Genomic DNA, 27,242 nt, shown 5'->3' on the forward strand with positions numbered 1-27,242 from the left:
ACTAGTCCTAGGAATTTTGATCAATCCTGGCATGTTTGGTATCAAAACACTCGTGAGAGCATGGCCTTCAATATTCATTAAGAAAAAGTTGAAATTTGTAAACAATATGGCCACCATATGCAAATTAGTCCTTCCGGATATATGCCCCATTCACTTCAATTGTTAAATTTGGAACACTGTTTCTCAGCAACCGTGCAACCTAGCAAGCTGAAACTTTGCATGCAGAATCTGTCATACAGCCTCTAAAGGATGTTCAAAGGGCAACTTAATCAATCAACATGGCTGAACACCATCAGCCAATCAGCATTCAGCAGACATTTTGGCAGGCTGAATGTTGCCCAATCTGGATGACACTTGGCAGTTATGTTCAGGTGGAGACGCTGTAGTGACCTGCAAATTGCTGAAACAATCCGACCACTGGGGGGCGCTGTTCCAACAAATCGAATACATGTCAATCATACTATACTATTTTGACATCTAAATGTTTGTGCCATATTTAGTACAGTGGCTCTGACAAATTTGTCAATACAACTATGTTTAAAAAGTGCTTTGTTTATTCAGAACTGCTAATTGTTTGAAAATAGCAATATTGATACTAGTCTCTGGATATTTGGCCTATCACCGCCATTTCAGACTTGTTGCACACTGTAGAGTCTCTAGGTTAAGATTCAATAAAAACATTTGTGAAAATTTCACATACAATAGTGTCCAGGCATCAAGCAGTCTGAGCGTCCTTGAAATTTTCAACCTAAATTGCTGTAACTCTGCAGTATTTGCTGTAATCTCACAATGTCAAAGACCTCTGTACAATATCACTCTGATGAAGCGCCATTTAATACAGAACTAGATTTAGAATATATTTGTAATTACATGTCATATCAGAACATGCACTCCTTTGTGCCTCTTCTCAACATTAATAACAGGTGAAAGACTTGATAATTTCTCAATGTGACAGAGTGTCTCCAATTGTGTTACACCTTCTTACACATCACCATCCTATGCTCTAGTAGGCACCATTGTGCCAGTTGCTGTTTGATGAAGCGCCATTTAATTCAGAACTAGATTTAGAATAACTTTGTAATTACATGTCATGTCAGACAATGAACTCATTTGTGTTAATGTAAACTTGTTTGGTAAAACATTTCAGCTTGTTTTGCAAAGGTCAAAAGGTCAATCTGAACACCACTTTGTAAACATTCTGGTTGAAACCACCTGATCAATACCAATAACATGTAGACACATTTTGACTAGATCTAACTCACTTGATGAATATCCTACAAACTTCACTAGATTGACATTACAATTACAATTTACAATTTAAGCACTGATCACGTTGAAAGGCTTCTGCTCAACATTAATAACAGGTGAAAATTTTTTAATAATCTCTAAATGTGACAGGGCATCTCCAATCATATTAGCCCTTTTTACACATCACCATTCAGTTCTCTAGTATGCACCATTGTGCCAGTTGGTGCTTGAACCCGATGATTGCCGCTTGCGGCTATATTTTATACTTATTTCCCCCACTGTATATAACTACCAGGAGGTATATGTATATACGTTTTTTAATGTATTTAATGTCTCAATTTTGTTTAAGGTGTATACAAAAAGTACCTCTGTACATTAACTGCCCAAATAAGTTAAATTAATTTAAAATAAAAGCTTCTGTAAGTGATTCTGCCTCTGAGCGTGTTTATGTCTACGCCCATTGTGGGTACTGCGCATGCGCCGCTGAGCATAGTCTGAGTAGTGAGGCCTTCCGGGCGCTTTCACACAGACGCAACGATGGCGAAGATCGCCAAAACACATGAAGGTAAGCGCGTATATTACATATATTCAGTACAGGCGGTGTGAACAGGCTACATATACGTTTTCTTAACGGTTTGCTGGCTGGTTCTCGTGGCATGACTGGAGAAATTAGCTGCTGCTGCTGCTGCGAAGTGAACCATCGTAGTGCGAACGAGGCGCAGAAGAGAACATGGCGACTGAGCGCTTTATTAACTAAAGCCGCCAATGAACCGCAGATACAGGCGGTTTAAATCATTGTAGACTCGCTCTGTATCTTTTTATACATGCGGAAAAATGTGTAAAAGAATACCTTAGCATTATTTGAGGGAAATTATAGTCGGACAGCCTGTGGTGATTAAAAACAGAACCCTCACGCAGGATCCAGCGCTGCTGTGCGCGGCCTGTTAGTGGCCCTGCTCAAAATGGCGCTCTGTGAGCTAACCCAGCTAAAGCTAACTGCTCCCATTACACAAAATACAGCGTGATTCCCTTCGTTTTAGCGGTTTAATACTGATTTAGTGTAAGCTTTATATTTTGTGTGGCTCAAAATAGCGTTAGCAGAAGGCTCACTTAATTAGTAACAAGAAAATTAGCGAGTTAGATAGTTTAGTACGTAGCCCGTTGGTGCAGATTAGTTAGCTAAGCTAACTACTTTTGACTAGCTAAGATGCTAACAAAACATGGGCAGCATGTCTGAAGTCATTCAGCGGTTTGACTACATTATTAGTGGTTTCTTTGGGTTATATATATATTTTCTTTTTATATTATGGCTATATTGGTTGGTATCAAACATGTTAGTAACGTTACCTAAATAGCTAACGTCGAATAATTTGTAGCTTAATGGCATTGCAATAAGAACACGATTTCCTAAGTATTAACGTAATCCTCTCAGACCCTGCATCCGTTAAGCTACAATAAACACCATGTAACTTAATTTTCTTTATTTTTCAAAATGTTTTGTTGCACATAACACTATTCAAGAGCTCTTGTCCTTCAGAATAGTTCATGAACCAGCTATTGAATACGTTTATAAACACATGAAACCTTTGGCCCCGCCTACTGCACTGGAAAAACAAGTTCTAGAGCCATTGAGGCTATATAACAGCTAATTCTTACAATTTTAACGTGATCTAGAACACTGTTTCGCGATGGTTTATACAATAAAAATGTCCATATAAAATATAAAAGTCTTCAACCGGCAGAGTCTGCTAATACTGCTTCATTTTGTCTGCTTGTCACAAAAACGTGTGTGCGGAAAATAATATTTTTATTATATTAACCAGGTGGGTGATTGACATACGCCACAGGTTTTGAGTTTTACATTGCTAAAAATGTTTTTTATTGGTTTATTAGTTATATTAGTATTATATCGTATTGACCAAAATTAACATATATTCATTTCATACATAAAATAGGTTGGTATAAATTTTGACTGTATTCTGTACCCCTAGTAAATAACAGGCTGGTTGTTAGAGGTGTCACTTGATTAAAAGAAATATTGAATAAATCACTACAGTCTTTTGTGATTTAATCATGGTTGATCATGTGGTGAAGTGACAAAAAAAGCAAAAACAAAATAAGCAGAAGCAAACAAGACAAGCAGCAAATACAGAAAAAAAACACAAAATACACATAAAAGAAGCAAAGACGTATAAATTATATGATTAATATGTTTTTTGTTTTGAAGTTTGAAGTTGGTTATTAGAGGTGTCACTTGATTAAAAGAAATATTGAATAAATCACTACAGTCTTTTGTGATTTAATCATGGTTGATCATGTAGTGTTCTTAAGATTAAGCTTTTAATAGTGTATATGTAAATGTAAATAAGAGAATGAATACAATATTAGCAAAACTAAGTTACATTTATTTTAGTTGTCAATTGCTTAAAAAGATTGTGTTGCTGTAATATTCTGTGATCAGACATAATTAATAAAGTTCAAATCATGGACTGTTTTGAAAACTATCTGATTAGTTTTAATGCTTTAATGCTGTGTATGTGCACTCTTGGTGTCCAGATTAATTGCATGCCCTACTGTGTATACCTGTGTACATTTCTGGTGTGTGGGTCTGAACAGATGTCATGTTTTCAACATACGGTATTTCCCTGTTTTCTATTTTCAGACATTGAGGCGCAGATCCTGGAAATCCAGGGGATGAAGGCAGCTCTGCTGGAGGAAGGAGAGCAGGGTGTCGGCCTTGATTCCACTGGATATTACGACCAGGAGATTTACGGAGGCAGCGACAGCCGCTTTGCCGGATATGTCACCTCTATTGCAGCAAACGAGCAGGAGGAAGTAAGTTGTACAAATAGTTAATTTGATATGCTTATAAGATGAGTCATGGAGAAGCAACACATACATTTTCTAAATCATATGTGCTTAAAATATGACAAAACCTTTACAGACTGTATCTTACCAACATTTTTATTTTTTCTTAAGGATGATGAAGAGGACTCTTCCACGAGTTTACTTGGGCAGAAGAAGCCGGGGTACAATGCTCCAGTGGCAATACTCAATGCCATTCCTCAGTCAGATGAGCAGGTAATTTAATGCAACTCTTTGTTACACTTCCTATTTATAGATGTTTTAAAATATGCAACATTAGGTGAGTTTAATTATCTTTAACTTGTTTTTTCTCTCCTTTTTTTGCAGTATGATCCTTTTGCTGAGCACAGACCGCAGAAGATTTCGGACCGTGAAGATGAGTACAAGAAACGCAGACAAAAGATGATCATCTCTCCTGAGCGCCATGACCCCTTTGCAGACGGTAAATGTCACACAGCTGTTCCCTTTCATACTCCCATCCATGTCCATGCTGAGGAGTATGCAGTGTCTATACATAATCCTGCTCTATATCACTGTGTTGGTGGTTAACCCTTCAAGCACTTGACGACAACTTGCTTCCCAGATTTAGACTAAGCATTGATTATTGATTTTGCTGTGTAAGATTTATAGTAAAATATTTTTAGACTTTTTAGATTTTAATTATTTTCTAGATTTCTTGACTTCTAGATTCTTTGATTTTATGATTTTCAAGACTTACCGTCGCAAATTGCTAGATGGGTGGTGTATATTATTAAATCGAATATAAGCAAATGAATATAAACAGAATGTGGGTTGCTTGTGGTTGTTTGTGTCTCGAAGGGTTAATGGATTATTGTGTATGCTTAAGTGCTTCTGGGATAAAGCAGTTAAAATAAAGCTAGACAAAAACTGTAGTTAACTCTAAAGGCCTGCTCATCAAGAGAGAGGTTATTGACATTTAAGTTTTTTTTGTAGAATGATTCTTAACTAACATAGCTGTGCATCAAGTAGAGCATAGATGCAGTGTTACATAGTAAAGCCTAAATGCTCTTCTGAAATAAAACAGTGCTGCTGCTCTAATAATAGCAGTTTTTGCAATTCATTTGCTTGAGTCTTTCTACCAGTCTCTCAAACTGGATCAATGCAAATGTGCACACTCATACTGCGTTCTAGGTTAGTATAGTAGCACAAAAAGCTGTAGGGTTAATATGCTAAACTTCCACATTATTAAGGGATGAGGTGAATTTTGTTTGGCAAATGTCAATGCTAATGAGATGGGGTGAGTTTCCATAAAGATTCATAGAAACAATCTCTCCTAAATTTCCTAGAAATTAAGCTTCTCCTAAAACTCCCCAAAAAATAAGTAACAGTCTAATCTGTTTATTATTGTGGGTGCTCCTTGGTTGGGACTACGCTGGACTACAGTTCAGCATTAAAAGCAACTTTTCAATGTTTAAAGTTTTTAATATAGTAGGTTTTATAGGTTACATAAGGCTTTTTGCCTTCCTTCACTATTTAATTCCATGTCACTAATCGATTTTAGTTTCTCAGCCAGTACGACAGTATTGTTCAAATATTGTTCTTTTTAAATGCAGTATTAAAACAACAAAATGCTGTATTTATATATAATTGAGTGGAATTTGTGGTTTAAGTTTCTGCTGGTCCATTTGCCAAGATAGATTTTTCTGGAAACTCAGCCCAATCACATACATAAAACCACTTGCTGTTAAATTCAATACTTTTAGTCTGTTCAAATACTTTTAGCTGTAAAATACTGATGAGGCCAAATTAGTTTGCATGTAGTTAATCCCAGACAGGGACATCCTCTATATATAAGTGTTGTGTAAATATATTTCTATTTTAATTCTAAAATAGAGATATATATATATATCTATATATCTTAAAGAATCTGTGTACCAAGATTCCACGGGCCCATACTAACTGTCCTTAATTTCTCTCCTACAGCAGTACTGCTTTGCCAGTCCTGTCTGCACTCTCTTAAGGGTGCAGCACCTCATCCTGTGTAGGTTATGGTGAACAAAGAGAAGCGAGTTAATCGGATATAGCAGACATTTGTGGGGTGGGATTGGATGGAATGGGAAGGGAACTGGGGGCACCATGATCTCAGCAATTAAGTTCTGATACAGTAGCCATACAACTTTCCTCAACTTCATCCCTCCCAGCCATTTTTATGTTGACATTTCAGTTTTTTTGATCAGTTCATCCTGTAGATTGAATTGCTTTTCTTAAAGATGTAAGGCTCCAGCTATTACAGCTATTACAGTTTTATTGCATACTTTGTTATTCCCTTCAAGGGTACACAGTGTCACAGCGTCTATGTCTGAGACACAGCAATCTAGACTTTCACTTCATAAGTATTTATTCTGTAATCTTGATTAGATCTGTAGTCCTATTTTATAAGGTTTCAATACACTTGAAGCATTTTTGAGTGACGTGAGTGAACATTACAGGTGGTATGCTGTTGTGTGTGAGTTCAAACCCTTTTCCAAAGTGTTACTAATGGTAAAGAGAAATTTTCTAGGCTTCTTTTCTGCCGGTTGAAGTCTGACTGCAGAAGGACCCTTGGCACTGAAAGTGTACGTATTCTGGAGAGCACAGCCCAGGACCCTGCAAAAATGATGGATATATCCTCTCCTTATCTGTTAAAAGAATCAATCTTCTATGCACTTGCCTGTTCTTAATCTATGAATGCTAGGAGTGTTTAGTGTTAGGTTGTTTTGTGATGCAGCTTTTTGTCTAAAAGGACTTTTTTAAAGTAAAATCTTTTAAGGAATATATTGAGGGCCAGTTGAATGTAGTGTTTTCTGTGTGTGGCAATGCTGGTTGTGGCTCTTGCTTGGCTAACCGCCTCGCATCCTTGTTGGTGCTCTTTCGCGCAGGGGGCAAAACGCCAGATCCCAAGATGCAGGTCCGGACGTATATGGACGTGATGAAGGAGCAACAACTGGGCAAAGAAGAGGTATGCAGTGTTTGCTTGCATTATACAGATGTTGAGATATTTTAAAATGTTTGTTTATTAGAGATTGCTGTTTTCTCATCACCACTTTTCTTTACAGAGAGAAATCAGGCTGCAGATGGCAGAAAAGGCCAAATCAGGGGACCTGAAAGCAGTTAATGGCTCTGCGGCGTCTCAGGCTGCTGCCACCAAACGCAAGCGTCGTTGGGACCAGACTGCTGACCAGACCCCAAGTGCTACACCAAAAAAAGTGTCCAGCTGGGATCAGGCAGATTCTGCAGCAGAAGTTAGTAAACCTAAGATTTTTGTTTTATGGTGGAAAAGTTGTCTTAACTAATTTAAGACAATGCCTTAACAAGGGCTGTACCATTTTGCTGCAAATCTGATAAAATTGACTCAAAGATTCAAAAATTAACAGTGTGCAGGTGTTCCAATTAGTAGGAAATAAGCATAGCTCCCTTTTGACTGTCAGATTTTAAAAGGAGAAGCACTGGAAATTACCTGGGCAAGCAAGCTGACCCTCAGTACCTTCTTGGGGACAGTAGGTTCAGTGGAAGCACTGGCAACTAGAAAGCTGTGCCCTATGCCCTTTGTCCCTCATGTTATTAAAAGATCCCTTAATCCCTGTGTATAGGTGAGGAAATGTAACTGTGCCTCACTCTTTGATAACTTGATGAAGTTAAAGTCTACAGAGTTACTATTAATCCCTCGCTTTTCCCAATAAAATTGTCTTCTATTTTGTCCTCAGACTCCAGGACACACACCTGGGCACACACCTTCCAACAGCCGCTGGGATGAAACTCCCGGTCGCCCTAAAGGAAGCGAGACTCCAGGAGCAACACCGAGCTCCCGTATGTGGGACCCCACCCCCAGCCACACCCCTGCTGGAGCTGCCACACCTGGTCGAGGTGACACCCCCGGGCATGCTACACCTGGCCACGGAGGAGCCACGTCCAGTGTGCGCAAGAACCGCTGGGATGAAACACCAAAAACAGAAAGAGGTCTGTACTTCAAAAAATTATTAAAGTATATGCCACAAAACAATCTAATACGATTTTATATAAAATCCAAACATATAAATAAAATTGATTAATTTTCCATCAAGAGGCCTCTTGGATATGAGTGTAACTGCATTTAATATATACAGACTTCGTACGGTCATGAAAAAAAAACAAAAAACAGGAAACATCGTTGAATTTAAACATAGCAATTTCCAGACCTGGATAAGTTTTGGAAAAATTAAAATTTGGAAATCATGGTCATGGAAATTTGAAACCAGTGTTTCCTTTTATCAACCGAGAAAAGCTGTTTTGGTTTTAAAATTAATGTAATGTTTGTGTAAATCAATCACATGACTTTGCATTTTTAGCTAGCCTATAACTGTAACTTTACTCAGTAAGAAAAAAAAATGCTGATTTAATGCTGTCTGGCTTAATTAAGACAAATATAAGGCATTGACATACTAATTATGCAGAAATGATATTTAGCTAGTAAAATGTCATATTTCAATTTTTTTAATTAATTATAATTTTAGATAAGATATAGCTGTACTATAATAATTTTTACATGGATATTTAGTTTTATTGTCCATGTCTGTACTGCTGTTTTAAATATTGTTTGGTCATGAAAATTTGCTGTGAAGGCATGAAAAAGGCATGAAAAAGTCATGCAAATGTGTAGGTTAAGTACAGATTAATAAAAGCTTTTTTTAAAAGAAAATTTAATTTCCCCTCTATCCCAATACATAGAGACCCCTGGCCATGGCAGTGGCTGGGCTGAGACCCCTCGCACTGACAGGGGAGATGAATCGGTGGGTGAGACTCCAACCCCTGGAGCAAGCAAAAGAAAGTCAAGATGGGACGAGACTCCTGCCAGTCAGATGGGCTCCTCTACTCCTCTGCTCACTCCTGGAAAGACCCCTATCGGCACACCTGCGATGAATATGGCCACACCTACTCCAGGTACTGCTTCAAAACAGATTGACATTCATTTATTCAGTAGTATTATTGTGTGTGCACGATTTGCAGGTTGTTAAATTATAATGGTTTATATTTTCAGGTCATCTGATGAGTATGACTCCTGAGCAGCTTCAGGCATGGCGCTGGGAGAGGGAGATTGATGAGAGGAACCGTCCACTGACTGACGAGGAGCTGGACGCCATGTTTCCTGAAGGCTACAAGGTGCTGCTTAATGCTTATATTAAATTGATTTCTCCTAATAAGCAGTTCTGCTGTAGATCATCGCTAACCAGTTATTAATTTTCTCACCAGGTGTTGCCTCCACCAGCAGGCTATGTACCAATCCGCACCCCTGCCCGTAAGTTAACGGCTACACCAACACCAATCGGGGGCATGACTGGCTTCCATATGCAGACCGAGGACCGAACCACGAAACAGATGAACGACCAGCCGTCTGGCAACCTTCCGTTCCTGAAGCCAGATGACATCCAGTACTTTGACAAACTTCTGGTAAGTCAGATTTTTTTTTTTTTTTTTTTTTGATAATAGGATTATTCTGTTAAGAATTGGTTAATTTGGGTAAAATTTGTGATTTGAAGTTTTCTTCATGATTGATTGATACAGCTGGTTTAGATGCACCCCCCCCCCCCCCCCCCCCCCCCCCGAAAGATTTTTTTTTTTGATGACTAAATATCAAGGTAAAAGCAGACCAGCATACAGTCAAAATACCTGTGGAGGAGTCATCCATTTGGATATTTAACATAGAAATATACACGTAACAAAAGAATGTGACAATCTAGAAGTAAAAACACACACAAAAAAATAGTAAAAATATATAATAATAAAACGATTAGTCCTCATTCCCCTCAACCCCCTCAATTGTTAACTCAGTCTTAAAAAGGTAATGAAAGGTTGCCATCTCTAAAAAAAAAAAAATAATAATAATAATAATAATTAAAAAAAAAAAAACATGTGGTGTTTAGATGCATTTTCTTTTTCCCCAAATGAGTTTTATTGATGATTTAAAGAGGAGTCATCCATTTTCATGTTTAACAAGAATATATACATGTAACATACCGGTACAATAAAATGATAAAACCCAAAATAAGGATGAAAGACTGATTATGTAGAAGTAGAAAAAAACATGGAAATAAATAAAAAAATAAATAATCAAAACATAATAATTAACCCTCGTCCTCCTCGAAACCCATCAATTGTTCAGTGAGTTTTTAAAAAGGTAATGAAAGTTTGCCATTTCTTTAAAAAAAAAAAAAAAAAAAAGAATAAATAGCCAAATATATAATAATAATTAACCCTCAACCCCCTCAATTGTTAACTTAGTAAGAGTCTTAAAAAAGGTAACGAAGGTAATCAAAAAAACGTATTGTTTAGATGCATTTTTGTTGAATTAGCTGTATTTTTCTTTTTCATTGTATACACCCTTCTTAAGTTTCCCTGTGCCTGATCTCCTGCACCCTTTGTTGTTTCCCTTTTAGGTGGAGGTGGATGAGTCGACTCTAAGCCCAGAAGAGCAGAAAGAGCGCAAGATCATGAAGCTGCTCCTGAAGATCAAAAACGGCACCCCTCCAATGAGAAAGGTATGGCGTTACCTACAGTTTTCCTTTTAAATTAACTCCTCATCTGCTGTTGAACTTTTCTGACTGTTTATCCTCTTTCCTCAGGCTGCTCTCAGACAAATCACAGACAAAGCCAGGGAATTCGGAGCTGGGCCACTCTTTAATCAGATCCTACCTCTGCTCATGTCTCCTACACTCGAAGACCAGGAGCGCCATCTGTTGGTGAAGGTTATCGACCGCATCCTCTACAAACTGGACGACTTGGTTCGTCCCTATGTCCACAAGGTAAGTAAAGCATATGGCATCTGTTGCCAAATACTAGCTTTATATAATTATATACTTTTATAATATAGTCTGTTTTTGCTGAATTTTGCCATTTTTTCCTGCAGATTCTTGTGGTGATCGAGCCCTTGCTGATTGATGAGGATTATTATGCTAGAGTGGAGGGCAGAGAGATTATTTCCAACTTGGCAAAGGTAAGATAAAAGTCTTGCATGTTGTCATGCACTTTCTGGTTATAATTTAAAAGTGTTCTGTCCTTGTTCATATGCTGCCAAATATTGATCAGATTTGTGAAATAATTGTTTGCCTAAACAGGCTGCTGGTCTGGCCACGATGATCTCCACAATGAGGCCTGATATCGACAACATGGACGAGTACGTGAGAAACACGACAGCTCGTGCCTTTGCTGTCGTAGCTTCTGCTTTGGGCATTCCTTCACTCTTGCCTTTCCTAAAGGCTGTGTGCAAAAGCAAGAAGTCCTGGCAGGCTCGGCACACAGGCATCAAGATTGTGCAGCAGATCGCTATTCTCATGGGCTGCGCCATCCTGCCCCATCTCCGCAGCTTGGTGGAGATTATTGAACATGGTTAGTATCAAACATCTGTGAAATTGTCTGTAAAATAATGAAATTTCTGATATGTATTTAATGTACAGTAGTGCTGGGCCATTTTCACGATAAATTTGGTTAATTCGAAATACAGTTTTAATGCAAAATTTTCAATATGGAGTAATCACAATTTTACATACAGACATTTTGTCCTTTTAATCTAAAATATCCGAAAACGCTACTCATTTCTAAAGTGTTTATCCATCTCATCTTGGATATTAAAGTTCCAGCACTGTTCCATATATATATAAAAAAGAAAAATAACAGGTTAACCTAATTTAAAACCTTTTCTTCGTCATCTGTAGTTTGCTTTTTAGTAGGGAGGAAAAAATCAATTATAATCGAAAATCTTTTTTTGTTTTGTTTTGTTTTTTGTGAAAAAAATCGAAGGTTATTTTTTGGGGCATAATCGCCCAGCACTAATGTACAGCATTGGTGTAGTTTTTTTTATTTATCGCTATTAGGTTGTGGTTGGCTATGCTGTTTTTATAATAAAACCTGTTTTTTTTCCTCCTCCCAGGTCTTGTGGATGAACAGCAGAAGGTGCGAACCATCAGTGCTTTGGCTATTGCTGCTCTTGCAGAGGCTGCCACGCCCTACGGTATCGAGTCTTTTGACTCTGTGCTAAAGCCCCTTTGGAAGGGTATCCGACAACACAGAGGAAAGGTAAGAAGCACCTTTTATTTTACTTAAAGTGTAATAGAAGTGTAAATACCAAAGATTTTTAGTCTGAGCTGGGAAATAAATTAAATCAATAATATTAATGTTTAATATTATTTTTTGCTTTGTTGTTCAGGGTCTGGCTGCCTTCTTAAAAGCTATTGGATACTTGATTCCACTTATGGATGCTGAGTATGCCAACTACTACACAAGGGAAGTGATGCTTATCCTCATCAGAGAGTTCCAGTCTCCAGATGAGGAAATGAAGAAGATTGTGCTGAAGGTAATATCAGAATGAACACTGACAACCCTATTCTTGCGTAATTATGTCTAGTTATGTCTTTCAAATATGTAAGATTCAGTGATGCCCAACATTTAAATACCAAAATGGAACAATAGGCCTTTCTTTTTCTGGGAGGGTAGATGGCACCCTTCCCCCTCATGAATTCCACTGTGATTGTCTTGGCGGATGTCAAAGCTTTACATCAGCGTATTATACAATTTAAACAAATTCTCAGCTTTAAAATGCCACATATTTTTGGAGCGATAAAGAGAAATCAGACAGTTACTGCGAGCTGCAGTCAGGGTTGCCAGGTCCAGCAAAAACTCCTGCCCAAAGTCTGTCTAAAACCGGTTTGTCAGCAGCTTAAACTAGCCCAATATCTAAGATTGCCACAGACGTTTACAACACAGTGTATTTTTAATTTAGAAATATATAAATAAGAATAGAAGGCATTGACTTTTTTTTTTTTTTTTTTTTTTTTTTTTTTAGCAAATCATGGTCAAATGCAAAGTAATATTGTCTGTTAATATTTACATCTCAATTGTAAAAAAGTACTGAAGTAGAATTATATAAAAATAACATCTGCCCTGTGTGAATGTCTCCTATAATATGTTTGGCAATGGTTGTAGTTAGGTCAACTATCAAAATGTCCTGCAAAACCTGTCTAGAGCCCTAAAAGTTAAGCATCATACACAAACGGAGGGATTGATAAACAATAATCCTGCCTAATGACCATTTTAGCAGTGGACCTAATCAATTAGTTGTAGTCTAATCAGCTACTTCACAATGGTGAAATATGAACTCTCGCTATATAGTCAGTCAAACTTGTTTTGTACTTTTTTTTCAGGTGGTGAAGCAGTGTTGTGGCACAGATGGTGTGGAGGCCAACTACATCAAAACCGAGATCCTGCCCCCTTTCTTTAAGCACTTCTGGCAGCACCGTATGGCCTTGGACAGACGCAATTACAGACAGGTAGATTTCACAAACATGCATTTTAAAACAAGGGCTGCAGTATTTTCAGTTGTTGACAGTAATGTGTAACTTATGCTATTCTTATTAGTCTTACATAAATGTTTTGTTTATTCCTCTAGTTGGTGGACACTACAGTAGAGCTGGCTAACAAAGTCGGAGCAGCGGAAATCATTTCGCGCATCGTGGACGACTTGAAGGATGAAGCTGAGCAGTACAGAAAGATGGTGATGGAGACCATTGAGAAAATCATGGGCAATCTGGGTGCAGCAGACATTGACCACAAACTGGAGGAGCAGCTTATTGATGGCATCTTGTACGCCTTCCAGGAACAGACCACGGAGGTGAGTTTGCTGAAAAATAGCTGAAGCATTGAAAAGTGACTTTGTTAATTATTTATATCTTAAACTAATGTACATGTTGCTTCGTTTTACCAGGACTCTGTGATGCTGAATGGTTTTGGCACAGTGGTGAATGCTCTGGGCAAGCGAGTGAAGCCTTACCTGCCTCAGATCTGCGGTACAGTTCTGTGGCGTCTCAATAACAAGTCTGCTAAAGTCCGTCAGCAGGCTGCTGACCTCATCTCCCGCACAGCCGTAGTTATGAAGACCTGTCAGGAGGTGAGGGAGGAAGAGGGACACTAAATCTTCCTAACTTTTTTCTATGCTATATTTCTCAAATTTGCACTGTCTGTGTTGTCTGTTCACACATTTAAGCTTTTTTTTTGTCTGTTTGTTTGATTAATTTTCCTCAGGAAAAACTGATGGGGCATTTGGGCGTTGTACTGTACGAGTATTTGGGAGAAGAATACCCGGAAGTGCTCGGAAGCATCCTCGGAGCCCTTAAAGCTATTGTTAACGTGATCGGTACGTAGTTGTGAATTTAGTCAGTGTCAGAAAAAATTCCAATGATTCCATGCAGGTTACAGGCCACGCCTAGGCTAGGCTTTTCTCTGTAATAAGCAGGCTAGTGTTTAATTTGTTTGATTATACCCTTTCTCTCAGGTATGCACAAAATGACGCCGCCAATCAAAGACCTGCTTCCTCGGTTAACGCCAATCCTAAAGAACAGGCACGAGAAAGTACAGGAGAACTGTATTGATCTTGTGGGCAGAATTGCTGACAGGTTAGTGCTGACCTGTATCAAGTTTTAGTTTTTAAGTTTTTTCCTTCATGACATGATTTTTGAAAGCTTAAAACTGATTTATAAACTGTTCTGTTTTTGTTTCAACAGGGGTGCAGAGTATGTGTCTGCCAGGGAGTGGATGCGAATCTGTTTTGAGCTGCTAGAGTTGCTAAAAGCTCATAAGAAGGCCATCCGGAGAGCCACTGTAAACACTTTTGGCTATATTGCGAAGGCAATTGGGTAAAAACTGCTTTTTAAAAATGTATTTTATTTGTTTTTAATAATGTAGGGCTGCATAGATTAGTTGACACATAATTTAAGTGTTGACGAATCAGTACTGTGTGATGGACCGAGCGAGAAAGGGGAAGACATACAAGCACATAATGAGAAATAGAGCATGCTGATTGGCCTCTCCTAATGTTTAGTTTTTTTAACTCAACACTCTGCCCTGCACTAATAATGTTTATAGGGTTACAAATATGAAAGAACTGTTGAAAAAGATTCTACCAGCTAAAATACTTAATTTTCTGGGAGTCCTTAATATGAAAAAATGATGTAAGTCTGTGATGCACGAGTCACAAACATTGTTGATGCCATAAAATAGCCAATATGTTGCAGATATGGCACAAAACACAAACTGAGTACTCCCGTCTGTCTTTGCTTAATGTGATAAAAATAAACGACAGGTAGTTTGAACACTGACTTCTATATTAGCTGTGGTGGGTTAAACTACTGCAGAAAGCATGATAATGTGAGTTTAAACAGGGTTAACTCACACATTACCATAAATAACATTAGTTAAAGTAGTAAAACAAAACAAAATGCATTAAAAATATGCATTAGATCAGGGACCTTACCAGTAGAAAGTACAAATGGCATGACAAAAAATATATATATAATAATAATTGTGACTAATTGGTAAAATAATAATCAGATTAGTTGACTACTAAAACAGTCATTAGTTGCAGCCCTATTTTAATATATATTATAAAAAAAAAAATATATATATATATATAATAAGCTGTTCTGGTAATACTAATGCATGCTTTTCTTTCTCCAGGCCTCACGATGTGCTTGCTACACTACTCAACAACTTAAAAGTGCAGGAACGGCAGAACCGTGTGTGTACAACAGTCGCCATTGCCATTGTGGCAGAGACGTGTTCACCGTTCACGGTTCTTCCGGCACTGATGAATGAATACCGTGTCCCAGAGCTCAACGTTCAGAACGGTGTTCTCAAGTCCCTCTCCTTCTTATTTGAATATATTGGTGAAATGGGAAAGGACTATATCTATGCCGTCACGCCGTTATTGGAGGATGCACTGATGGACAGGTGAGCCCAGCACAAAGAGTACTGTTTTACAGTGTTGATGTAGACCAGAAGTTCTGGTCTTGGAAAATCAAAGTCTTTCAAAGGTTTTTTGTTAGGAATTCATGCTAAGTAATTGGTCTTTCTGCAATATATATTACAATATAAAAAATATAGAAATTCTTTAAATTTGATTGTTGGATATAATCTGCCTGCAAACATTCCTTAAGAAGCAAGCAGCGTAAGGTTCAACATACATCAACATGTGTTGGATATAATTTGACATTGTATTTTGTCATTGTGCAATGAAAAACGATTATCTTCAAACCAGCAACTTTACAGGAGAGAGAGATTTGTTTTATTATTATTATTATTATTATTATATATATATTTTTTTTTTACTTTCAAAGGAAGTCAATGTAAAGTGAGTTTATTTCAGGTAATCCTATGTGACTCTTGCACATGTGAACATTGGCAGTGCTGAAATAATGTGTTGTGCAGCCCTAATTTCTACAAATCCTGTATATAATTAATTTATAATGTATTTACTACTGACAGGAAACGTACTGTTAAAGGTATAGGTAGTGTACATTTAAGTGGTTTCATTAAGGTTTATTTGGTGGTTTTGGTTAAAAAAAAAAAAAAATAATAATAATAATCCAAATAATCCTAATCCATATTAAATTTGTGCTTGTTCTCTCCTTTTAATACGCTTTCCATGTCCTTCACAGAGACCTTGTGCATAGGCAGACGGCGAGCGCTGTAGTGCAGCACATGTCCCTGGGTGTGTATGGATTTGGCTGTGAGGACTCTCTGAACCACTTACTCAACTACGTTTGGCCTAACGTCTTTGAGACGTCGCCTCACGTTATTCAGGCTGTGATGGGAGCTCTGGAGGGTCTCCGCGTGGCTATCGGGCCGTGCCGTATGCTGCAGTACTGCTTACAGGTATGACTCTGTTCTCTGCTCTTTTTTTACTGTAGATTTTTATTTGTAATTTCCTGTTAAGCGAATCCACTGATCGTCTTCAGATAACTGATATCTTTATTATTTCCCCACATTAGGGTTTGTTCCATCCTGCGCGGAAGGTACGTGATGTCTACTGGAAGATCTATAATTCCATCTACATCGGCTCCCAGGATGCGTTGATTGCACATTATCCCCTCGTCTACAACGATGAGAAGAATCCCTTCGTCCGCTATGAGCTGGAGTACTTCTTATAAATACCTGTACACACCTTTTTCATGTACACTCTTTCGTTTCCCTGCATCTTTGTCTCCCATAAGCCATGATTTGTAGAAATAAGTCAGACTATTTTTAGTTCTGTTGCTTTGCAGCTACATTCATCACACATGCTGAGGTCAGAATAATTTTTAATAAACAACTGAAAGTGGGAAAAGCGTGAAACGTATAAGAACTTTATTATTTTGGTTTTTAAAAAACACCTAACTATTGGCAGTGAAACGTAGTGGCACATTCACTAAAATGTGAAGCCTTTAGCAGGAATGTCTGGACAAATTGTAAAGTTGTGATTTTCCTGTAGCGATCTGTCCTGCTTCTTTTCATCATCCCTCATCTGTTCTTATTTGGATGTTGCTTACTTTGGCTGAATAAACATTTGTGTATTAAAAGTCAATTTGTGGTTCAGTCTTGTGCTTTTGAATGTGATTGTCTTATTGTTTTGAAAGTGCATATATGCTGGTAAACCAGTGTTTTGTATTTTGGACACTGATGAGTTGATCAACCCTTTATTCATCAGCTTGTGCTTTAAACACATATACAGCTCTGGAAAAAAATAAGAGACCACTTCAGTTTCTGAATCAGTTGCTCTAATTTTGCAATTTATAGGTATGTTTGAGTAAAATGAACATTGATGTCTTATTCTGTAAACTACAGACAAGGTTTCTTCCAAATTACAAAAAGATAGTGTAATTTAGAGCATTTATTTGAAGAAAATGAGAAATGGCTGAAATAACAAAAAAGATCAGAGCAGTTTTAAGAGTTCAAATCAATATTTGGTGGAATAACCCTGGTTTTTAATACAGTTTTCATGCATCTTGGCATCATGTTCTCCTCCACCAGTCTTACACTCTGCTTTTGGATAACTATTCCTTTACTCCTGGTTTGATGGCTTGTGATCATTCATCTTCCTCTTGATTATATTCCAGAGGTTTTCAATTAGGTAAAATCAAAGAAACTCATCATTTTTAAGTGATCTCATTTTGTCCCCAGAGATGTATATATTGGTCAACCAGCAGCACACCAGCACTGGGCCAACTTAAATAGCGAGTTTCGCACAGTGTCACGTAGTTAGTGAAAGGAAACGGTTTTAAATGGGGTCGCAAAACATTTACAGTGACCTGACCCAGACTGCTGTATGGTAAAAGAGGAAGAGAAGAGATTAAGTTTCATTAGTTTTTCCAAATATACAAACATTGCTCCAAAAGCAGAAAGAGGATGACTGCTGGCCTACTGCTGCACAGGCATTTCTGCCTTGTGGCTATTCTGTGCACTTCCTCTTATTTATTTTTTAAGTTTAAGATTATTTTTAATGACACGTGTTCTGAGCAGTGCTCTAAACTTGGGGAACACTCTTTAGTGTTAGAAATGTAGAAAATGTAGCTAAAAAGTTTGCTTTTCTGTTTGTGTTTTTTTGTACTATTCCTGAAATTCGAATTGTGGGGGACAAAAATGGAAAAAAAAGAAAATTGAAAAGAAATTGCCCTCACTTGATTAAATGGAGCACAACTAACAATATAAAAGTCTTAAGCACCCAAGTGAGAAATAAAGTGATTAATTGATACAGAAAAACTGGTCAGTGTATCGATTAGCAGTTTAATTCCCTCACTGTATCAAGCTAAATTCCAAAATAGAAAATTGGGAATAAAACTTTTTACATTTTATTTTCCATTCAGGAGAGTAAAGAAGAAATTAGTTTTCATCCAATTTTTAAATTATGGAGTTTTTCATTTCAGCCTTTTGCAAACAGAATTAAAAAAATGAAAATGTAAATCTTTTCTTAATATTTGTATTTCTTTTGTATTTTTGTTTTGTTGTGACACAAATCTGATGTTATAATCCAACTCGCAAAATGCAAAACTGGAAAAATCAGAAAATAAAGAATTTTTTTTTTTTCATTTTTCCTGATATTGCGATTGTGAGGAGTGGAAATGAAAAAAATTAAATTTGAAAAAAAAAAATGGATGAAAACTTATTTCTTGTACCCTGCATTACATACAAATTATGAGTTTGCATTTAGTTTTAAAAGGTCAGAAAATTAAATGAATAAACGTTACAGTAATCACACTGACCCATCAGTGAGGCAAAGCTCCTTTAGCATGCTAGTGCTATCATTGTGTGTGTGAGTGTGTGTGTGTTTCTGCGTGTTTTTGTACACTTTCGGGACGTGATGTCCTCCTTACAATGCAGAAAACTGAAGAACTGGAAGAGTAGCGTATAATATCAGAGCTGAGATGATTGATCTTGAATTAAAAAGGCTAAAATAGCAGATTTGCACATTTTAAGGTTGGGATTTTCAGTAGTAGATGTGTAAATAGAAAAATAGCTAAACATATGACAGGAATGGGACCCAGTGTCCCGACAGTGTATAACAACGAACATGTGTGTGTGTGAGTGCGTGTTTTTGTCTACTATGCAAAGATCTGGAGACCTGGGAGAGTAGTGTGTGTGTGTGTGTGTGTGTGTGTGTGTGTGTGTGTGAGCTGAGCAGAGGGAGGGCCCTCAGTCTGAGGACTTCCTGTTTTCTGAGAGCATCTGAACACACACACACACAGGCAGCAGCAGGAGAATGCGTGTGTTGAGTGTGTGTGTGTGTGTGTGTGTGTGTGTGTGTGTGGTGAGCTGAACACACCCGAAGTGTGAGCTGAGTGTGCCCTGATGCTGCTGCTGTAAATGCGGATTAATTCCGGCATCGCCCGCCTCCATCCCTCCAGCCCCGGCTCGTCTCCAGCTGCAGCGGCTCGCCCCGCTCTCGCTGGACGAAGATAGCGCCCGTGGAGCGGCCATCTAGCCCCCGGGGCCGCGAGCTGAAGCAGAGCCTAGCGGTTACCGCTGCTGTACCGCCGCCGCCGCTGCTGCTGGATACTGCGGGTCTCTCTGCTGCACTGAGCGGAGCGGAGGATCAGCAGCTGCTCCTTTCTTTCATTCTTTCTTTTCTTCCTCTTCTTTTCCTCCAAATCTCCAGCCTTCACACTCAGGGCTCGGGGGAGGCTCGGATGTACCGGTTCAGGTGACCCTCGATATGGCTGTTCTGAAGCTCGTCGATCAGGTTGGTCACTTTTACTGAAATCTGTCTGAATATTTACACTGTTTTACTCTGTTTTAGAGGCTGAAACCTGCAGAAGTGCTCAGAGTTACCCAATAGGAAATGACCTGCAGCTCATTCCGCCATTCTCTACACAAAACTCACTTCTAAAATCTCATTTTTTTTTACCCTAAAATTGGCCCTGCGTGTTTAAAAAGCTCAATATCACCATATTTATGTGCAGAGAAAATGTTCAGTGAGTCACTTTTCCGACTCTGAGTCGAGTCTCGAGTCGTTTGCGAGTCCTGATTCGAGTCTTTGATTCGAGTCCGAGTCGTGACTCTATCTCAAGTTCTTGGTCTCTAATCATGAACACTCAAAAAAAAAGCTTTAGCATTCTGTGTTATTTTTACAGAATGCATTGAATCCAGAGTCTCTGATTCAAGTCTCTAAATTGAGTCTCTGATTCGAGTCTCTGATTCGAGTCTGAGTCGTGACTCTGTGTCAAGTTCTTGGTCATTAATCATAAACACTCAAAATTAAGCCTTAAACTAGAAATTGTGTTAGTTTTTACAGAATGCATTAAATGCACAGCACACAGTACTATCATTAAATATTATACAATTATAAGTGTAATACTTGCTTCAGTCTAGGGTCCAAATTTTTATACTATTTTATGCTAATCTGAGTCGAGTCTTGAGTCTCTGATTCGAGTCTCTGATTCAAGTCAGGTTCTTGTTCTCTAATCATAAACACTCAAAATTAAGCCTTAAAATAGAAATTGTGTTAGTTTTTACAAAATGCATTGAATACCCAGTACACAGTACTATTATTAAATGTTATGCACTTATAAGTGTGGTTAATACTTATTATCCTACTTAATAACCTATCTCTGTTAGTTATAACATATTCTTTATAATGCGTGCACACGTTTGCACACATTTTGACCTTTCACAGTCTGAGTTAGTGCCCTTGTTGCTCAAGTCCAACTTCAGTCCAAATCCTACATCAGGTTTGCAGCAGCGATGTCACAATACTTTAAAAATCTTTCCCAAGCTTTAAAAAGCAGTTTTACTTTTTAATAATAATTTTATATTAATTATATTGTCAAAAGGCTTCAAGGTTTTTGGTCTCAGAATTAGGCCTGGATTGTAATGCTCTAATGCTGTAATGCTCTATTGTAACTCTACATGAAACACTACATCATATATCATGACTTCAGTTATAATGTGCAGTCTGGGATGGGATGCTGACGCAGTCTGACGTTTCTCAAGGATTTAGACTTCAGTCTAGAGTACAAATTAGTGCCGTTGTTGCTCAAGTTCAACATTGGGTTTTCAGCAGAGTTGTCACAATACTTTACTAATCTTTACTGAGCTTTGAAAATAAGTGCTCCAAACAAAAATGGTGCAGACTGTTATATATTATATTTTATATTCTTCCAAATTCTTATATTTTGGATTTCCTTTTTCCTATTTAGATTTAGTTTTTTGTTGTATTTTTGTCTTTATGCAAACCTCCTTTGCACCTCCTTTGCTGTAATGGAACCATGCTCATCTAATTTCCATTAGGCTCTTCCTCTGTTCTTTTAATAAGGTGTTATGTTGTTGGTATGGATGATTTCAGTGGGCATGTATAGATGTTGTGACTCCAAACACTGGAGGCTAAAGGTTATGTTTTCAGCTAAAAGCAGTGTGTCATGCAGGTTGACAAATACATAGCGTCTAGGAGGCTGTTTTGCTTTACAGAGCAGAGTATAATTATAGTAGCCTAATAGTAAAAAGCAGAGACATTACAAATGATCTATAACAAAAAACAGAACAGCTGTTATTGAGGGTAAGGCATTATCTACACACTGTTTTATTACTGAGCTTAATTAAGTTACTACTAGAGCTGGTCAGTACATTGAAAACATTGATAGGATGCTTGTAAAAAAAGACGGTCCAATCGATGAACCCTAGTGGACATTGAACACCTATAATTCACCATGTAGTTTTAGTTTAAAGATTCAGTTTCTTGAGATTCTACAGTTTCTTAGAGGAAAACCAATTTTCTATCTGTTAATTTGACATGTATGATATTACAGACATTACAGTGTAAGGAAATTTAATTAACTACTTTGTTGAATTCTGTTCTCTATAACAACTACTGTATAAAGTGATCTGGATTTTTGCACGTATTGGAGAGTGAATAGGGAGGGCACAGCTTCAGACACAGCTCTGGACTTCTGAAGGCAGTAGTTAGATGCATCAGGTGGGGTGAATTAGGATTGGATCCAAAGTCTGCAGGAGGGAAGTCTTGAGGAGGACGATGCATTCCAGCTCTCCAGGCTCACAAACTGAGATTCCTTTCTACACAGATGTGTAGATGTGTGGATGGTGCTTATATATGTGGTAGTGGTTGAAGGGTTGTAGATCTTGTGTTTGTAGGCCATCGTGTTGTTTCCCCTTTCCTTAAGGATCTGGGGGAAGCCCCCCCCTTGCTGTGGAGATGTGCGCAAGCGCAGTAGACATAATATGCCGAAAATCGTTTCCTTTTTTGTGCATTTTCAAGCTAAATGTTACAAATGTTCATGAGAGATTTATCAGATTTTTTCAGCGATATAAAATATGTTGTTTGACTGTAATTAGACCTTTGGTTTTAAGTGTTTTGGTCTCTATCCATTCAAACAATTGTATGGCTGGTTTTGCGTGAGGGAGTATACAGTGCGTTCCCAGCCACGTTGCCACTTTATAGCCACTGACCTGCCTCTAAAGACTCAGGGTGTAAGGAGGGCAATAAAGGACAATTCAGTGTGCCATGACCATTGACTGGAAAGTGCAAATGGGTGGTTTGTGGTATTTGTGTCTTTTCATTAAGTATTTCTAGCTGTAACTCCACTTAAAAAACACGCTGTAAACTTGCATTTTTGGACAAACTAAGATATACAAATTGTAAAAAAAAAAGGCTTGTGCACTGAGGCAGTAGAACACTACATTATTATTTTTAAATTTTCATTATTATTTTTTATTCCATCATTTTCTCCCCAATTTACATGGCCAATTACCCAACCCACTCATTAGGACTCCCCTTATCACTAGCAATGCCACAACACAGGACTAGCACAAACCTGCAAAGTCAGCCACCACCTCTTTTTGAACTGCTGCTGGTGTAGCATCACAGTGCATCACAGTGCACTCGGAGGAAAGCAGCGCAGCGACTCGATTCCGATACATCAGCTCACAGACACCTTGTGCTGATCCACATCACCCTAGGAGTGGTGAGAGAGCGCCTTCAACCCACCCAGAGAGAGCAAGGCCAGTTGTGATCTCTCAGGGCTCCGGCAGCTGATGGCAAGCTGCATGACCGAGATTCGATCCAGCGCTTAGCCTGCTGGACCACTCAGAGCCCAACATTACATTATTTTGCACAAATAATGACTCACATAGTTGTCACAAAAGGTCTGGTGCAGCTTCCACAAAGTTACATAATACAGTATCTTGCATGCTGAACCTGGAGTGTCATTGACAGGGATACCATTCCCTCTGTTACGAGCCAGTATGCCCTCAAAATGATTTAGAAGTTGGTATTTTAAGGTGAAAATGCAACAAACTGTGATTTAATTGCCTGTTTTTTTATTTAGTTTGGGCCCTTCTCTGCTCTTACAATGCTTTGTCATATTTTCATGTTTATTTAAATGGAGCTGAATGAATTTCCACACTTTCACATTTGATGAGCAGTTTGGTCTTTTTCATTGTCTTCTTGGTATAGCAAGTCATTTTGTGTGGTTAGCTACCAAAAATAAGGGCTAGAGCCCAACAGACACAGACAAAACTGTTGGTAAACATCAGTGCGATGTCAGTGGGCACCAATGGGAAGGAATCAGACTTAAAAATTTGACATAAGGCGTACGTGCTTTTGTTTTTTTTGTTTTTAAGAGAAACCCTGAACATTGTAAATCCTCCAGACTCTGCCTTTAAGGATGTAGGGGGTGATGGCGGTGTAACAGCGCACATGCTGTGTAGGCGGCCTTAAACATCTCCCTGTTAATTGGGGCATGACTTATCTAGGCCTGAGGCTCTTCACACTTTAGGCCTGTTTAATCCCGTCTGATTAAAAGATGCCAGTCAGATTTATTATTTAATACTTAATGCTTTTATATTTAGATTTGCTGCTTGCATATACCTTATTATACCGCAATGCTGAATATTGCAACTTGGATAATGGTGGTTTGGAGGTAATAAGTAGCCTTAATACCAGGCTTTAGTGCAAAGTTGGACAAAGGAGTCCTTATTTAACCCTTACAAACATTGGGCTCCAAAATATTATGAGCCAAAAATGATAATTGACTGTAGTCTTTATCAAATTAAAAACACAGTTTAGCAAATACGGTTGCATTTGTATGATATTTCCACAATATTGGTATGATAACCTGTAAAAATGTACAAAATCATAGTATACAGAATTTCACCATTCTTTCTTTTACTGGCCTTTTTTATATTATTATACAATGATCCTTTAAGGGCCACACATTTGATCAAAGAAAACGTTAATCAAGCCTGATGATAGGGGTGTCTCATATCATATCGTACCCAATTATATCGCCAACATTTGTGAATAACATAATTATCACATTAGGGTCCTACTTTTTTGCTGTTTTTAACAAAAAAAAGAAAAAAATTAAAACTTTTTGAATTTCCCATTTTATAACAGATTATATCTGTTCAGTATCATTTATTTTTACATTAATTGTGGATAAATGGAGATATTTTGAGTGCATTAATAACATTATTAGAATCATGACATTCTGGATTATTGACTTCTACTGTAACAAATCTGATAAAATTCAATAATACAATTTAATTTTCATTTTGTTGCAGTAATGTGTTAATGTGTTTTTTTTAATGTGTGTATTTTTTTAATTAATTTGTCGATTATATCGACTAATCGTTGCAGCCCTACAGCTAAGTTTTTAAAATAATTTAAATAATTAATTTCAATCATTTTATTGGGACTTTCTTTGTTGTAGTTGCATATCTAAAAACCCTCAGCTTTCCCTGCTTTTGCTCCTTGGATGTCAGACCCTGACTGTAATAAGGAGAAAAACAGGAGGATCACGAGGAGCTGCATTTAAATCTTGCGAGTGATTCACAGCTGCAGATCAGCAGCTTCTCATTGCTGAGGCCTCGCTCTCCAGCCGCGCTGACTTTATTCAGCCCTTCAGACTCTGGAAGTGGAATAAGAGAGGAGGTCTGCGGTGCTGGAGTTGTCAAAAGCAGAGGAACGCCGCTCCCCCCCACCTCCGTCTCCCTGTTTAGTAATGGCAAAGTTGCAGAACACTCATTGGCCCTTGAGAGGAGCGAGGGAGGGAGCGAGGGAGGAGGAGGGGTGTAGCGTATGTCAACAAAGGCCTCAGTGTTTGGAGTTCTGGGCTTTACCCGGGAGGAGAGCTGGGAGCTCAGGGAATGTCCTCATTTGTGATGGTCCACGTCCAGCCTGCTCCTGTTCCCATCGGCCTGCAGCACTGTCCCTCCTCCTTAGCCTCTCTCTCTCTCACACACACTCTTACACACACACACAGCAGCACAGTCACGCTCCAGCACAGCCAACAGCTGTTCACCACTGTTGTGACTGAATGAGTTAAACTGTGTGTTTGAGAGCAAGTGAGGTAATCTTGTAATAAAAAGTGATTGACCCAGCTTTTTTTTTTTTTTTTTTTACTGTAAACTAGGGTTGTGCCATATCATATTGAACGCATTAATATCGCCATTTTTTAAAATATTGTTAACGATATTATACCCTGAAATATATTGCCATAACACCCACCTACTTTGCTGTTTTTAGCAAAAGAAAAAATCACACCGTTCTCATTTCCCATGAAATATCTAATAGAACGTCAAACAGTACAAAGCAGGATTAGCCAGCAGACTTCGTCTGACTGAGGAATCTGTAACTAAGCTTTGTAACAAGTCAGCAGAGGAGGGATATGTAAATACTTTCAAGTACTGTAAACTTCTATTGGATTTGGTTTTTGTCATTTTTACTAGAGATACACCAAAATGAATACATAACTAACACAAAACAAGTTTTTCACCACTGCATAATAAAAAAAAATGTATAAATGTGTATTTATCTTGCTGTGCACTGTGTGTGCACGTATTATGCAAAACTTACCAGTTTCTGTGAATCAGCTGAAAGTTTTTGTTGAAGATCTGCTGATTTTGATCATTGTGTTTCACAAGTTTAAACAGTACACAGCAGGATTAGCCAGCAGACTTCGTCTGACAGAGGGATCTGTAACTACGGTTTGTATCAAGTCAGCAGAGGAGGGATATGTAAATACTTTCATTCACTTTCATTCTTGCTCTAGCTAATAAAACAACTCTGGCTGCTTTTATTACATTACTTTTATATGCATTCCTATTATATGGATAAATAGAGTTGGAAAAAAGCATGCACATGTTCACCAGACTAGATATCTGAAAACAAGTGCTGCTCTCAGGTTGCTGTATGAACCAGGCCTCGTGCCTCTGTCTGCAGAAGAGGAACTATAAAGTGGTGCATGAGGAAGCAGAAGCCAGAGTAGAAAATTTATATGCGTGCTTAGCTAAAAAAAAACTAGATTAAAGGTGAAGGTAGATTGAGAGAATGGTTTTGATGCTGTCCTGCTATAGATAAGAACATGTCATTCATTTCCTGCATATGTTTGTGTGGATAGGTTATCTTGCATCATGTTCTGGAGAATAGAGCACATACATGTGAATTAGGCGGAAGTGATGCACGTGCTAAATGAGTATTTCTGCTCTGTTTGTGGTGGAGCCTTACCACAGAGTGTCTTGCCAGAGAGACTAATTTTGGGGTAGTGTACCTCTTGGTGAGAGATCATTAACTAATATAAAGTACTAGTCTTTTTTTGCATTGTACTCTGCAGGTTTCCTTATTTTGATGTCCAAACAGCTCAAAGAAGTATATGATTCCTGACACAAAACTCTTTAAGCTGATTCTTTCAGCTGATTATGGAGCAGTCCCAAGTAGAAATAAAGGGACCATAGAAACTTCATCCCGTCTGTGAAACATGGGGGTGGTGGTATCATGATTTGGGGCTGCTTTGCTGCCTTGGGAACATGACAACGTGCTATTATGGATAGATGTGTGAATT

The 27,242-nt window shown here is 38.1% G+C and overlaps 2 protein-coding genes across 8 annotated transcripts in view; both read left to right on the top strand.

Moving 5' to 3' along the window:
- The first annotated feature begins 1,708 nt into the window (after nt 1–1,708).
- sf3b1 (splicing factor 3b, subunit 1) lies at nt 1,709–17,476 on the top strand. Of its 5 annotated transcripts, XM_007227766.4 has the most exons (25): nt 1,709–1,813; nt 3,911–4,083; nt 4,228–4,329; nt 4,441–4,555; nt 6,993–7,072; nt 7,170–7,355; nt 7,818–8,070; nt 8,818–9,030; nt 9,128–9,249; nt 9,340–9,537; nt 10,524–10,625; nt 10,710–10,889; nt 10,994–11,080; nt 11,202–11,472; nt 12,014–12,159; nt 12,290–12,436; nt 13,284–13,409; nt 13,529–13,750; nt 13,844–14,026; nt 14,161–14,272; nt 14,411–14,531; nt 14,640–14,771; nt 15,592–15,864; nt 16,572–16,788; nt 16,905–17,476. In XM_007227766.4, the coding sequence occupies exons 1-25, from the start codon at nt 1,786–1,788 to the stop codon at nt 17,061–17,063; spliced, it is 3,948 nt and encodes a 1,315-aa protein (XP_007227828.1). In that variant the 5' UTR covers nt 1,709–1,785; the 3' UTR covers nt 17,064–17,476. The 5 variants fall into 5 exon arrangements, 4 of the variants coding, with proteins under 4 accessions (XP_007227828.1, XP_007227830.1, XP_022536361.1 ...); XM_007227767.3 differs by lacking the exons at nt 1,709–1,813; nt 3,911–4,083; nt 4,228–4,329; nt 4,441–4,555 and adding an exon at nt 4,705–6,689; XR_007441177.1 differs by lacking the exons at nt 7,818–8,070; nt 8,818–9,030; nt 9,128–9,249; ... (14 more) ...; nt 16,572–16,788; nt 16,905–17,476 and adding an exon at nt 6,635–6,689 and having other exon boundaries at nt 7,170–7,278.
- A 2,148-nt stretch (nt 17,477–19,624) lies between these two features.
- Nucleotides 19,625–27,242, top strand: part of ankrd44 (ankyrin repeat domain 44) — a 41,786-nt gene continuing 34,168 nt past the window's right edge. For all 3 annotated transcript variants that reach the window (XM_022680637.2, XM_022680638.2, XM_022680639.2), the window contains exon 1: nt 19,625–20,128. In XM_022680637.2, coding sequence (XP_022536358.2) covers nt 20,102–20,128 — 27 coding nt within the window. In that variant the 5' untranslated portion in view covers nt 19,625–20,101. The remainder of the gene's footprint in view (nt 20,129–27,242) is intronic.

Source organism: Astyanax mexicanus, chromosome 11, assembly GCF_023375975.1.
Source record: "Astyanax mexicanus isolate ESR-SI-001 chromosome 11, AstMex3_surface, whole genome shotgun sequence".
In the NCBI taxonomy this organism is placed as follows: Eukaryota; Metazoa; Chordata; class Actinopteri; order Characiformes; family Acestrorhamphidae; genus Astyanax; species Astyanax mexicanus.